The sequence below is a fragment of the Larus michahellis genome, chromosome 2, assembly GCF_964199755.1.
Source record: "Larus michahellis chromosome 2, bLarMic1.1, whole genome shotgun sequence".
Taxonomy (NCBI): domain Eukaryota; kingdom Metazoa; phylum Chordata; class Aves; order Charadriiformes; family Laridae; genus Larus; species Larus michahellis.
In genome coordinates, this window is record NC_133897.1 from 155,024,293 (window position 1) to 155,039,019 (window position 14,727).

The following is a 14,727-nucleotide window of genomic DNA, read 5'->3' on the forward strand; positions in this document are numbered from 1 at the left end:
TTGCAAGGTGGGGGGGGAACGGCTTGCTTTCACGCGTTTAATTTTCCCTCAAGTTCAGTATTTCACATTCATTCCTACTGAATTTTAGGTTGTTGCTTTAGGATCACCTGTGCAATCTGCCCAGCTGTTGCGAATCGTGAGCACACCCGCCAGCCTGCGAGCGCTGCCTGTCCACGCCGTACCACCTGCAGACCTCAAACTGACTTTATAGTCCAGCAAACACATTAAGGGATATTCTGAACCATAACATAACCTCAGAAATTGCACTGGAAAAGTCTTTTCAGATTTTTTTTTTCCCCCTCCAATTTTCTCTTAACGGTGTCTTCAACTTATTTCCTTTACATATATTCAATAGTTCACTTAAAAGTCATACAGCCAAATATACGATGGTGGAATTACCACGTTACAGCTCTGCTTCCGTTCTGTGCCCGTATCACTAGACAATATGTTTCCCCTCAGCCTAAGAGTGTAAATCCCCGTCTCCAAAAGCAGAAACTACACCAGCCTAAATTATCCATGACCTCATTTTTAAAACATAAACGCATTTGCCTTCGCTCTCCCAAACAATGCCAGCTTTCATTGCTTACTAGCCCAGGTCTCCCACAAACACCTTTGGCAGCATTACTTCACTCCTTAGCCAAGGGAAAAACACCTAGAAATATTTCCACGGAGCTATTGCTGTAGCCTCCCCACCTCTCCCTGTGATTCACGGTCCGCTGGCCCAAGAGAGGTGGCAAACTGAGCTGCACACATGGCTGGTCCACCCAACACACATCAGTTCCTCCTTCTACCCACGCTTGCGTGTCCTCTTCCTGCTGCACCTTCAGCTCATCTAAGCTGTAAGAGCTCACAGTCACTGCAGAGAGGAAAGAGATCCCACCAAGGTGGGCTTCGCCTAGGGCGAAGAGCTGCTGGCGTGGCAGCAGATGGGCACCACATCCCCCGAGGAGAGAGGCTGCGATGCTGCCCAGGTCCAGCACGCCCGAATCCAGCCCAAATACACCTTAACACGTGTTCCGAGTACAACGATTAGCACAACTAGTAGTACAACAGTAATAAAGGCATATGGCGTTTGAATAACAAAGTATATGCGTATTACAAAACACCTCAGTCTATCAGCTTTCCATTCTACAGATAATTTGTTATTACAAAAACTACAGGATTCAACAGCAGGTATATAATATAAAAGTATTTATTAACTTTCATGAAATAGAATATGGCTTAAAAAAGTCTTCTTGGGTCCCTGTTGAACTTTCTCTCTTTACCCTAAGAAGGAGAATCAGTCTCACACAGGAATTTGGGAAAAAAAAATTTAAAAAACGTTTAACCCGAATACCATCTTCTAGAAAGCTAAACGTGAAGTGAACTCTGGGCAACAGAAGTCAACCAGTGCATGGAAATAAAACCCCTGCCTCTACACACAAATAAAGAAAACACATAAAAAGTGGCAGAGATGATTTCTCTCCATTATCAAAACTTCTAAAAACTTAAGTTTTTAAATAAAAAAAATGCTGGATGTAAAGAGTACACTGCATAAAACACAGCTGAAGAAATTTAAATGTATCCGCCATTCAAAGTCCCAGACCTAGGTTAATCTACTAATGTATTTCTCCTGTGGATTCATGAGCTGATCGTATAGAACGCTTCTGAAAAAACCACCCCTCAGCAGGAGGAAATATATATTTTTTCAATCTTTTCATTTTTAAGCTTTTCAAAAATATTTTTTTTACTTTTAGCAAAGCCATCTTTCAGAATTATATTCCAATGTCAAGCTTGAAGAAAAAAATCTGCCTCTGTCAAAATAATTTGCAAACTTTATTGGATTTTTAAAAGCCTGATTACAGGACAAAACATGCATTAAGCATTTTGCTAAAATTCCAAAAACATAATTGCAGAATGTCATTATATTCGAAGGGTCATGTTCATAATAAATACCTGCAGCTTAAAAGCAGCTTGGAATTTTTGAAGAGTTTTAGTACCTGAAAAAGGCAAATGTTCCGTATACTGTTCTTAAAATTCTGACATTACATTGCAATGGTTAAAGCAAGAAACAGCTCAACTGTAGACTACAGAAAATCCCTGTCTTCTCAGGAGGTCTACGCTTGGTTATACAATACTACGCTGGAAACAGCACTTCACCAAAGGTCTGGCAATTGGCTTCTGCTTAAAACATACCCTGCCTCATAACATTCTTCAAACGATTAAAACATAATTGATTCTGGCAGTACACATGGTCAGCACGATGTGCAGGGGGTTGCCAGTGGACACGGGGCCCTTACATAAAGGGCTGTTTTCTTTGTTTAAAATGGAAAAAAGTGTGAGGGGTGTGGAGAAGAGTGAAATACAAAATGACTCAGAATCATAAAACATATTTTTTGAATCAGATTATTTCAACAACCGCATATGCAAATAGAAGGCTTCAAACAAGGATGGTGGCAGAGCTTCTGAATTGCTAAGGCAATTCACATATTCTTATTTCCATAAAAAAAGATAGAAGCTTTAGTTATATACATCCTTCTAAGTATTCAGGGAATATTGCAAGTTGAACTCCAGAGAAGCCACCGACATCAGTCTGAAAGTGACGGGGAACGGATTGATCGTGCACTGGCTGGACTGTTAGAGAAAGCAAAGGGATCCTTTTCCTTTTCTTTATTATCATGTTTATGTTTATGCTTGTGCTTATGCTTGTGTTTCTTCTTCTTTTTCTTGTGCTCATGGTGGTGATGGTGATGGTGATCACTATGTTTTGAGGAGTTTGATTCTTTGCTAAACACAGACATCGGCGCTGCTGAGACCGGGTGCATGTTCATCTCTCCCGAAGACTGTTCTTTACCTAAAAAAATGGATATAGTGGGATTAATAAATGTTTAACTTGCATTGTTTTGAAACATAAGAAATTCTGAAATATTAGATCAAACCTACATTATCCTTTAAACATGCAAACACAGAATCTGTTACTATACTTGTACCATTAGCTTTTTGGGGTTTGGGGGATTTTTGGCTTTTTGTTGTTTTTGGTTTTGGTTTTTTTGTGGGTTTTTTTTGGTTTGTTTTTTTTTTTTTTTTTCAGAAAAGGCTCTGGACATGCCATTAAAGCTCCCATACTACTGACACTTTTTACAGACGAACTCCTTCCTCCCTCAAAAGTATAAAAGTATCCCAGAAAATTAGGAATTGTAGAGAGCTAAGGAGCTGCAAGTTATACTAGTTTCCAGAAATTCATTTTTAAACAGAGTAGGAAGGCCACTATACCATGAATAATAAAAATCTAACTGCTTATGAAAATTATGATAGTGCAGAACTGGCATGAATTAAAGTGCAATTTTGGGATGTGAACGCCTATTAGTCAGGAGCTAAAGCTCCCTGCAAGAACATACAAACTTTTTGATAGTGAACAGAAGAATTAAACTGCTTTTTCCAAAGATTGCATCTTACAACCTATTAGCCTATTTGAAAGATTACACAAAGTTTTGTTCTTAAACAAATAGCAAATTCCAATAAAGACAATTATACTATCTTTATCAAGTATATATTTCACAAATGCACTAGAACTACTTATATATTTAGTAAACCTGGTATCTGAGGAGAGAAAATCTGATCCGTGATCTCTTAATCCCTGGTTCACTTTCTCATTCTCTCTTTGGCTCACTTAATACTTTGTTGTTTCACACAAGCTTCAATAGTAGGGATTAAAGGGCAATAATCTAAGAATAACATCTTAATGTGGGCAAACACTGGAAGGCAGGAAAGCTCAAATTCCTTTAGACAGAAATTGAATCAAATCACTTACATTGCAAGAATGTGCTTTAACTACTAGGCAAATGTAGAAAAGCACCATCAGATTTTTGAAGGCAGCTATTCCATTAAGTATTACTTAAAATGGATTTTCTTCACAGCTGCTATAAACGTTGGGCTTTGTAATTATCTTTTTCTGTATATTTGAAAATGGATATTTTCCCAGTACATCATTTTGGTTGGTTGGTTTTGTATCTTTAAAGGCAAGAATGACTGGCCTATGGTAATGATTCCTGGAAGTCTGAAGAGCCAGCTCCCTGTAGTATGACAAACAAGCACCAAGAAAGATTTCCAAGCAATCTTTCTAGCCTTATCCAAAAGATTAAGAACTGATTCAATCAAGCACATCTATAGGAAAGTTTCTAGACAGTACAGCTGTTCTGGTTTTTTGTTTGTTTTTAAATATGGCTGGAAATAACAAAACCTACATCTGTAAGCAGTGTTTAGAAGTCAGAATAGAAATACAAAACATTTTTACAGTGAGGATGACCAATGACTTACTGTGGGACATGGTGGCATCCCTATCGCTTAAAGTCTTAAACAGCAGAAGTGATGTCTTCTAGAAATATGTTTAGGGTCGACTGCAAGATGTGAATATGGTGCCACATAAAATTCTGCTGATGTTAGGAAGGAGGCTAGACTAGAGTACAATAGTTTCCTATAGACTTAAAATCTCTAATATGCAAGTATTTTTTAAAAAAAAACTTTAATTTTTATTTCATCAGAACTGTGCAGTAGCAAGCTCATGTTATCAATGCAAAGATTTATTGTTAGAACTCACAACTACTTTACTTTTTTACGCATATGATGGCAGATAGAAGATATGCACACAAATTAAAACTTCCACTTGTTGACTTCAATGCAGTTACAACTTTTTTACATTGTTACCTGAAGCAGTTCTTGACAATGCAGACAGCATGCAAGTATACTGTATTTGATGCAAAAAGATTGCTTCACAATTTAACAATTTTCAACTATATTTCTGTTAAGGAACTCCTACCTGTACCTAAATCTATCCCCATAACCTGAGCTCATTCCTCTAGAGCATACAGCTTTTCAACAAGTAAGAAAATTTTCCTTAGCAGTTGCAAGCATGCAAAACCAGCCATGAAACACAAGAAAAAACGGTGGAAAAAGGGGCATATCTGACTCGGGCCATTAGATCCAACTGCAACTCAAGGGCTACTTTAATGCTTAAGGAGGCAGTCAATATTCGTAATATGTCACAAATGTCAATACGAAATGAAAGAAAGTCATTACAAAAAAAAAAATAAAATCTACATTTACTGAGCCGGTACTAGGAGTACACATACACTTCCTTCATAGAGGTCAATGATAGCTATAATCTGTTGGTTTTTTAAATGAAAAATAACAACTATCCAGAAAATTTCCTCCTACTGTTAAAGAGCGCTTTGAAATCAGGAATCAAATATATTGATCCTGGACGATGTCTCAGAAAGAATGTACACAGACTACTGAACTCAGTTGTCTGTAAAATGGACAGACATGTAAAAGGTCTATAAAAAATTTTACAGCTTTGTACCTGTAAAATTCACCATTAAACTTGCAGAACACTTCTTCATTTTAATTAAGATCTACTTAAAGCCCGTGCCAGGATCTTGCCAAACTAGAAAAGCAACGCTACAGAGGAGCTGCTTTCCAGGGCATTAATATCATCCTCATGTCAACAGGGATAGCAGGACTGCTGCAAGGAGGCACGGAGCACTCCCTCTTCCTGCGGGGAACCCACTTCCTCCTGGCGGAGGGAGCAGGACTGGAACCCGGGTTTCTCAAATCACAGAAACACACAAAAAGTGGAGGGTGAGCCCAGGAGCTCACTTCTGAAGTGGTTAGTAGCATTCCTTGGAAGAAAATGCACATACGCGTGTCTATCCACTTGGATCTCCTTCTGTTTGGGATGTGGAGATTCCAATGTAATTATTGGCTTTGCAGTGTTCCAGCTGACTGGGTACGTGTTTAAAATTAGACACAATTACTAACCCACAGGACAAAGCTCAGAAACTATGTGCACACCTCGTCACTGGGACTGATACAAATGCTGTAGATATCATGAGAGAGAACAAAATCATAGAACGGTTAGAGTTGGAAGAGACCTTAAACATCATCTAGTTCCAACCCACTACCCACAGATCTCATAGTTTAGTTTTAGAATGAAAAGGGTTCAGGATCTTGATAAGCTTTAAAGTAACATTTTCTGTCACAAGAAAAATCGCTGTCAGATAACTATATCATCCTGTTCATCAATTATCCAGGACAAATCATTTTGAGAATCATCGGTGCATGAACATCAACCAATGTTGTTGGGTACAGTGTTTTACTTATTTTACTCTTATTTATTGAACCTTTACAATTTGGGAACATGTAACTTGAGACTTTAACACGCCAACAAACTTTCATAAGATCTTCCATATGGTCTCTCTTACATTTCTGATTTTGTGTGACATGTGTCGTGGGACACGACAGACTTACAAGTCTCTGTTTCTTCGCATGCACAATCTATTTTTTAAAACAGCTGGCTTATGTAGGACTTTTCCAAATCGATACTTGTTAAAAATGACCCCATTCGCACCCTGATTTATCCAAATGTCAGAGAGGGAGAAAACAACTTCATAAATCACAGCAAAGGGTAAGGCCCATGGGTCCAGTCTTTCAGCTGAGGAGAGGCGGGTGCTCCAGAACCTGATGCCGACCACCTCTGGGAAGAAGGGGACACCAACACGAGCATGCGAACACTTACTGTATTTCTCCCAGAACCCAAAGAAAGGTTGCTAATGAGAAAAATAATGCACTCTCTTTGCCTAGCAGTTGAACTGTAGCTCTGGCTAGCTTTTTCTCTAAAGAGAAAACACTAAAAAAAGCTGAAAAGATCTTAAAAACTGTTCTGACAATTACCCTGTTTTTCCTTATTTCTGCTTTTCTTTTTTAATATTACCCTGGAAACATCTAAGACACACTATTTGTTTATTTAATGCTGTGTTTATGCATCTGTTGCACCATCAACAAAGCACACACAGAAAGTCACCAAGCATAAATAATCCCAAACTTCCAGAGTGCGAGTGTCCTGTCATTTGTCTTAAGAAGCAGAATTTCAAAATTATATATCTCTGAAAAAAAGTTACCAATTTTCGGTCTAATAGGGTGTTCTTTTAAGGACCATATGACAAAATTTAAAGTTTGAGAGTGAGAAGTAAAGGTCTAGTTAAAAACAAAAACAAAACCACCCAAAACTTTTCTGAGGATGTCCTAAATAAATCAGTTAATTTGGCTCCAACATAAAAACTTGACTAGTTCCAATTACCAATTTACTTGGCTTCATATTTTTTAGTGGGATTTATATCCAGATAGATAAGTCCTTATACCTATACCAAAGGATAGCCTCCATTAAAGTATTGTAAAGATGAGCTGGTGATTTAACTAAAATATACTTTTAACCAGTTTTACTAATTTCCTCATTTTGCTTTCATTTAACTTTGTCCTTACATTAAAATAACAGCTTAACTGTGGTGTTATTTTTACTATATTTACTTTAATGTTCTCAAAAATTCTAGAGTATTCCCTACTGTAGAGAAAAAGAACATTTAAATCAGTAGGTCAATTCAGAATACCTGGTGCCTCTAACAGCTTCAGGTAGTCCACCTGAAAATTTAGTTGCCAGCCTTATCCATCTTAGGGGTTTGAGAACGCTCAGTTGTTTTCTCAGAGACAGTCACAGCTACAATATTATGTTGCTTTTATTAAATCATGTAGTTCACACATTGCAGCCACGCACTGATGCAATTCTCATTTATGTTGTCACTTTATATGCTGAGCTTATGTTTCTTTAAAGTGCTTTCATGCACTTTAGGATAAAGCACTTGAAAACACCCTTCCTTACGAAGGGTACAATTAACCACATACTATTTCAGTGAGGCAAAAGTATCTACAGAACCTCAGAGCCTATGAGTTACCAGTTTGGAAGCAGTTATATTTTAGGTAATAAAGTCAACATATGTGTTGTATCCAACATAATGGATACTATCAAACAGATATTATGTTAATATTGTATGTAATTAAAGGATAGTCGAACAGAACAGTTCTAACAGCTTTTCCCTCCTTAAAAAGTGAAGCAAAAATCCATCATTGTCAGTGGTATCCGAGAAGCGTTCGTTTATATATTCGTCTGTGTGCTGATGCTTCAGTAATGCTTTTCAACAGGGAGCCACTAACTAATGGCTGAACACTGAGGTACTGCTGCTCCTATCGCTAACTTGGGTAATTCCCTTGAGCTGCAGAGGACCAGACTTTTTACACAGTTCCGACTGAATTCCTATTAACTACTGTATTCACGCTTGAAATGCAGTGATTTGCACCACAGGCTCCAATGTACTGTTTAAACATCGTAACTACAGTAGTTTCGCTCTACACTTTACGGAAGTACGTGCTGTATCCAGTTTCAAATCATTCCAGAAACAATTCAATCCAGTTAAACCATTATTTCTTGAAACTGCAGACAGTAAATGTGATAAACAAGACCACAATCCAATCAACATGTATGAGGGTAGCCTAGACCTTCCAAGTTTCATGTACATCTACATGGTAAAGAGAGTGACCAACAAGGTCAGCAGTGGAAATTTCCAGTTTGATTATCCTGGAAAACAACAAATGGATTAATACAATGGCCAAAGATTTTTTTCCGATGTGAGCTGGAATGCTCAGGATGTGTCCACAAAGCCCCACTGCTCCTGAATGTGATCAGAAAAAGGGCTGCCAGGGCACAGAGAGAACATGGCCATATTTACTTTTTCTTTCTTTTGTAGAAATAAAGAGAAGAGAGAATTGGATACTGCTTTGTATCAACTATCAAACTACCAAAAATAGTTGGGAAAATTCTAATTAAATGTTTATCAGTGATGACCTGTTAAGCCATAATGATGTGTAACTTCTAGATCACACAGGCTACAGCCAGGCATTTATTTTGGAAGTAGAAAAGTACAGGCCATTCAATAACCACTGACACATACAGCAGAACTTTTTCAAGGTTAATTTTGAAGTATTAATATCTCACTCATGTGAAAGGATAAAGTAAATAAAGAAGTGTATCTTAATCTGCTTTCACTGAAGTCAACAATGCACGACAAGTCACCTTACAGTCTGAAGTGAGAGTTTAAACCTACTGCTTACACAAAATTTGATCTTGAAATTCTTTTGATCTTTAGATAAGAGTAGGGAGCATTACTACTATTCTTGATGATTTAGTAGCAAATAAAAATCTGGTCTTGCATTAGAAACCTGACCTTGCACAGCTTTAGAGGCTCAAAGGAGGCTACCATGTTTCTAGTCCTTAGGGCAGATGAATAATCAACAGCATTCTTCAGGCAGTTCACAACTGATGTTTTGTTTGTTTAAATAACTTCTTGAAAAATGCTCAGAATCCCTTATAACTACCGGAGTCCACAGTTCTATTATCGTACACACGATCCTTTAGTAGGATTTAAAACATTTTCTATATGAACAACTATGAAAGGTGCTGTAATTATAGTACTGAAATCTGTAATCCTGCAAGAGTTGCAGTACAAGAATTCTTTTCTTGCCTTTGCAGCATGTCTCAACCCTAACCTTTCACGTCTATGAGCAGAAGCATATAGAAAAAAAAAGGTTTTAAACAAAAAATAATATTTTCCTGGCTTTATGGGGGTTACAACAACTTGAACAAATCCAAGTTACCATTTGGGGTGGTGTGGGGGGTGTAAAAAAAGAAGAGAATGCACAGATACAGCACAATTTAGACCCAACATGAACCTCCTCCTGGCAGCTGCTGTTCGCAGGCTGTGTTTGGCTGATGACCTAACACTTCATGTGACATGTGGGGACATAACCCACAGCTGTGAGAGGAAAACTGAGTATGGACTAAGAGCTCACTGCGTTCCAAGTAAGAGTCACAGAACTGAGGCAGATACAAGATCTTACGATTTACTAACAAGATACTGAGACCATTTCAGAACCTGTTGTCAATCTATTTCACAATAATCACTCACTGAAGTGCGCCCATCCTCCGTCATTGCTGCAAAAACTCAAAACCCCTCAGGAAATATTATCCGCAATTCCTTTGTAAAACAGAACACTCCTATGTGCGAACAATTTTATTTACGTATGCTTTTATTCTTCCCCATCTGTTTGGCATTTCTTCTCAGAAGTATGCCATTTCCTAAAGATTGAACTGTCTTCGTTTACTCGGTCTGAAATTCATACATCTCTGCTTCTAAGAAAAATGCTATGAATAAGAAACAGGTGAAATTTTAGAAGCAAAGAATATCTGAAGTGGAGCTGTTTCTAACCACACAAACCAAAGAAAATAAAATTAATCTGAAGTGTTTCCAAATAATGCTTTTCGAAGGCTTATTATTTAAAATGAATTCTGTAGCAAACCCCAGGATTTGTCTCATTTATTACCTAGGAAAGAAAACGTATTGCAGTGTGCTGAATGCCTAAACGGCAGAGGTGAGAAGGTCACTCTGCACACAAGTGAAACTCAAAGTAGCTTCTGTCTGCTGTAGGTCTACAAAAGCAGCAGTCAACTGGCCATTACTCCGCTCAGACCTTACCCTTTCTGAACTCTAGTGGAAACTGAAAATGCAACAGTCCTGGAGCACAGAGCTGGCGTACAGAGGGTCCCGTAAGTCCCATTTGTGAAGTATTTGGCAGACTTTTGGGTTTTTTTGACTTTATATTCCATAGAGTGTGTAAATCTAGTAAAAAAATATTCATTGCAAAATATCACGTAAGAGTTATAAATACTAATCCTCAGCGGATCAGCTTCACACTTGCATGCCCTGGATATGTCATTCTTTGCTGTAACAGAAATGTGATGGTTGACGATAATACTGAGGACAAAATTCAAAGCAGCTCTGAGAGGTTTAAAGGCTGTGTGGAATTAGGCACCTAAGTTCATGACAGCAACCTATATGCAAGCCTTCTCCTTCGCTCTGCTGAAATGCCTATGATTTAGGCAAAAAGTTGTGAGTTTTGCTACTCTATGTATCCAACAACAAATCCATCCTGGTGGAGCTGGCACATGTCATTAACCAAAGGCCATCTGGAATCCAGAAACTAGACCTCCCTGTGTTTTATGTCCCCACACGAACTTAATTTGTAGCTGAGCAATGACAGCAGTTACCTTTTATAAAAAACAAAAACAAAAACAAACAACAAAACAACAAAACCCCTTAGTGGCTAGAGCATCTGCCAAAGAAGTAAAAACGTAAGTCCTAGGCCCTAAGGGAGTATGAGCCTACAGTTTCCACACCCCCAGCCAGCACCAAGGCACCAGCCTCAGCAGGATACTCAGAGCAGGAACATCCACCAGCCCTTCTCTTAAATGGGGCCACTAAATTGCCAGGTCACAGGGAACGCAATTGAGGTCGCCTGTCAGCACAGCTCAGGACCCAGGGCACTGAGGACGGAACCAACGTTCCAGTTCCTGCTGCTAAGGTCTACTTCTGTTTTACATTAGGCAACCACTGGATAAAAACAGAAAAACAAGCAAGAGCGTAATTACTCTGAATCCTACTTCTAAGGCCAAATACTTCACTTTTAAGCATTGCAGTATTGCAACCCTAAAACCTCATTTTGGATGTGTATCGAAGATCTCTCAAAATGCTTCTTACACAGCCACACTACCTCAGCTTAGCTCCACTGCCACATTCTGGAATTAAACTTAAGAAATGTGCTTAAAATATTTCGAGGAAATGAGACTAACCACTGAATTTCTTTGCTAGTGACAGATAAACGAAGAAGGTGGAAGTTCATCAATGAAGTTCAGCCTGCCTTAAGGTTTTTAAGAAACACTATTCTTTGAGAAGAAATTTTGCCAAATATTTTATGAAAAAGATATTAAGAGAAGCAGTAACAGAAAAGTGATTGAAATTAAACCATTGTACTCATAGATGCAATCTTTTCAGCTTCAAAAAGCCCTTCTAAGCATCTTTGAGGCTTGCATGTTTTTTAACTACTAATGTTATGTTATAAATCATGAAGATTAGAGATTCTTTTTTAACCTGAATAGTCTTGACATGTTTTTTAAAGTTAATCTTAAAAATTATTGCTTTCTCAATGACAACTACATCAAAATAAGTTTTACCTAATTGCTCATGTGGTTGTATTTCAGCTTTATGTTATTCATTTCTTAGCTTTTCACTTTTATAAACACAATAATACATAGTTACCTTACTCAGATATGTATGAAAACACACATGTACGCAGTTATCTATAAATATACTGGAAGCTAAAGAAATGTTTTTACACACCCTTTACATACTTTCTTGAATTCAGTTAACATTTAACACTTACCAGCATTGCATGTACAGGAATAAGCAGTAGCAAAAAAAGTCCCCACAACTGAAACAGTTGAAAAATTCATACTATCATTTTGCAAATAAATTTACTCATACCTGGTGTGGATGGCCTCTCCAACATATTCAAATGATGGTAAATAAAGGCTTGACTGTCATGAACCGTGTCCATATCAATTTCCTCCTCTTCTTGAGAGTTTGAGAACTAAGATATCAGGAAAAAAAATAAGCAGATGCTAATAATTCATAGAAATATCACTAAACATATCTTAAAATATTTTATTTCTGAGGTAAATTGGGGGTGAGAGGGAAAGGAAGTGATATCTACCACTGCAAAGGAATAAAAATTCAGTAAAATTAAAAAGGGTCAGTGTTGTGTCTTCTTTCTAATTTACCGTGAAGCTGTGTGAACAAGAGCATTAGCTGTCAACTTTAGTTCTTGCCAGCCAATGAAGAATCTGATGGGAAATGATTTTGCCAAAGTAAGCGTAACAGCTACTGTACACATATACACAACATGTCTTTTGTTTGAACACAGATTTAAGGGAAGTCAGCAGAAGCCACTGCTGTTATTCTGAACACCCTACATATTGTGCAAGTTGAATTTCCATTTCTTACTCTGATTTTGAGTTTGACTTTACTGTCTTCATTCTTCTCTAGTATTTGCCCTGGCTCCAATGGAGACCCGAGTGGCATATCAGCCTTCCTCTTCACCCCCTGCTGATGACCAGAAATGCTGGATGCTGTTTCCTTAATAAGATGATCATCCTCCTGAAGCAGCATTAAAAGACCAAAATTAGAAGATAGCAAGAGCCATGTTTCAGCTTAAAAGAGACCTGATAGCTGAAAACACTTCTGAGTAAAGTGGGTGATTTGAACAAAGTTTTCCCTGTAGTTCTGGCAAAAAGTATTTTCTAAAACCCTGTATGGATTTGTGCCAACCTCTCCTACAAACATAGTTTCTCTTTACTTCTGTCCCTGCTCCCTCTGCATATCTAGCATTGGCATCTTTTCTGTCCCTTCTCACAATCATGGTACTGTTGGTGTGCAACAACATTTGCTGCCTCTGAATAGCCGTTCTATAAATCTGTGCCTTGCAGACTCTCCTCAGTCCAAATCTCAGTTGAAAAACTATGATAGCCTCTGATCTACACAGGAGATTTAGCTAAATCTTCTTTTAGTTAGCTTTAAAAGCTAATGCTTACTTTGCTGAATACAAATCATAACAAGCACTTATATATAACTTGGGGTGGGGTCTTTTTGATTTCACAACAATGTTTACTAAGAAGAGTTAAACCGTTTTGTAAATTACTTAGATTATCAACAAAAACAGGGTCAAAGGAATATAAAAATAGCAGGAGAGTCTACGAAGTTACACATAGAGTCATTAAAACAGGAGACAGGTGGTTTCAAGAAGCCCAATACACAAAATATAGAAGGAAAAATAAAGTACCTAAGGAAGCAAACATAATTAAAAGTCCACTAAAAACTAGATAAACTAAAAACTAGATAAAAGCCATATCGTAGATTCTCAAGAGCACATGCTGCTCCACTAAACTGTTCTTCCTCTGTTCTACAAAGGGTACTGTAGCCCCACAAACTCGTGCCCTGAACAATTCAAATTCAAGTGGGTAATTTTTAGCATCCTCAGCAAATTCAATGCTACAGGTCTATTAGTACCGATTTTAACATGTTTATGCTCTCAGAATATACAGTCTGCTTCAAAGAATCTAGTTAATCTGATGTATTCTATCACCGGTTAAGTCTTTTTTCCCCCCAAATACATATTTCCCTTTTTTCATCCCTATTATTTAAGCCAACACACTGCTGTTGTGAAACACTTCTGGATAAACTTTGGCTGATATGAGAAGCAGCCTTTGCTTTCTATTGCTGGTTTGGTTTTTTTAAAAGGAAAAACAGTTCCCTGAATTCTGGGCGAGTTAATGGTAACCTTATGGTAAGGTAACCTTATTAACCTATGTTAAGGTTAAATGTTAACCTTAACAAAGTAAGGGGTAGGAGGATGGAGATGAGGCATAGGAGAAGATACAAGGGATGAAGTGTGAATTGAGGCTTATACTAATGATGCATTTTCAGAGTAGTGTAAACCAGTACTGCTGCTAAAAGAAGCAGCCTCTTCCCCTTCCTTACACATATCTGTCCTGAACCACCACAAGGATTTGCATAACTACATGATGAACTACACCAGGAAACTGATATAAAAGAAAAAAAAAAAAAAAAGGCATTTTTCAAATAGATCCTCCCCTGATCCAGCTCACTATGCAGCAACAACAACTGTGCTAGCGTAAGGGAGAGAACAGTATAAGAAAAAGAAGAGTTAAGACAAAATCTTTCGATTAAGGTAGTCTGGCTGCTAAAAAGGTTTGGATGGTCACTGAACTGCAGCCTAAAATTCTGCCAACAAAACGTCTCCTGCTATTTAATTCTGATGTCTGTGCACAGCAAACTAGGACTTGCTACATATTCTGGAAAGATGTAGGATAGTTCTAATGATATTGGACTCCATCATAATTTTCTCCCCCTACTGGAAATAGTCTGCAAAGTACTGTGATAATTTGCACTC

General features: G+C 37.8%; 1 protein-coding gene across 1 annotated transcript in view; it reads right to left on the reverse strand.

Moving 5' to 3' along the window:
• Nucleotides 1-1,176: 1,176 nt before the first annotated feature.
• TAF2 (TATA-box binding protein associated factor 2) overlaps nucleotides 1,177-14,727 on the reverse strand; it is a 64,895-nt gene continuing 51,344 nt past the window's right edge. Inside the window, 3 exon segments of the mRNA XM_074577732.1 lie at nucleotides 1,177-2,833; nucleotides 12,243-12,348; nucleotides 12,762-12,914. Coding sequence (XP_074433833.1) covers nucleotides 2,568-2,833; nucleotides 12,243-12,348; nucleotides 12,762-12,914 — 525 coding nt within the window. The 3' untranslated portion in view covers nucleotides 1,177-2,567.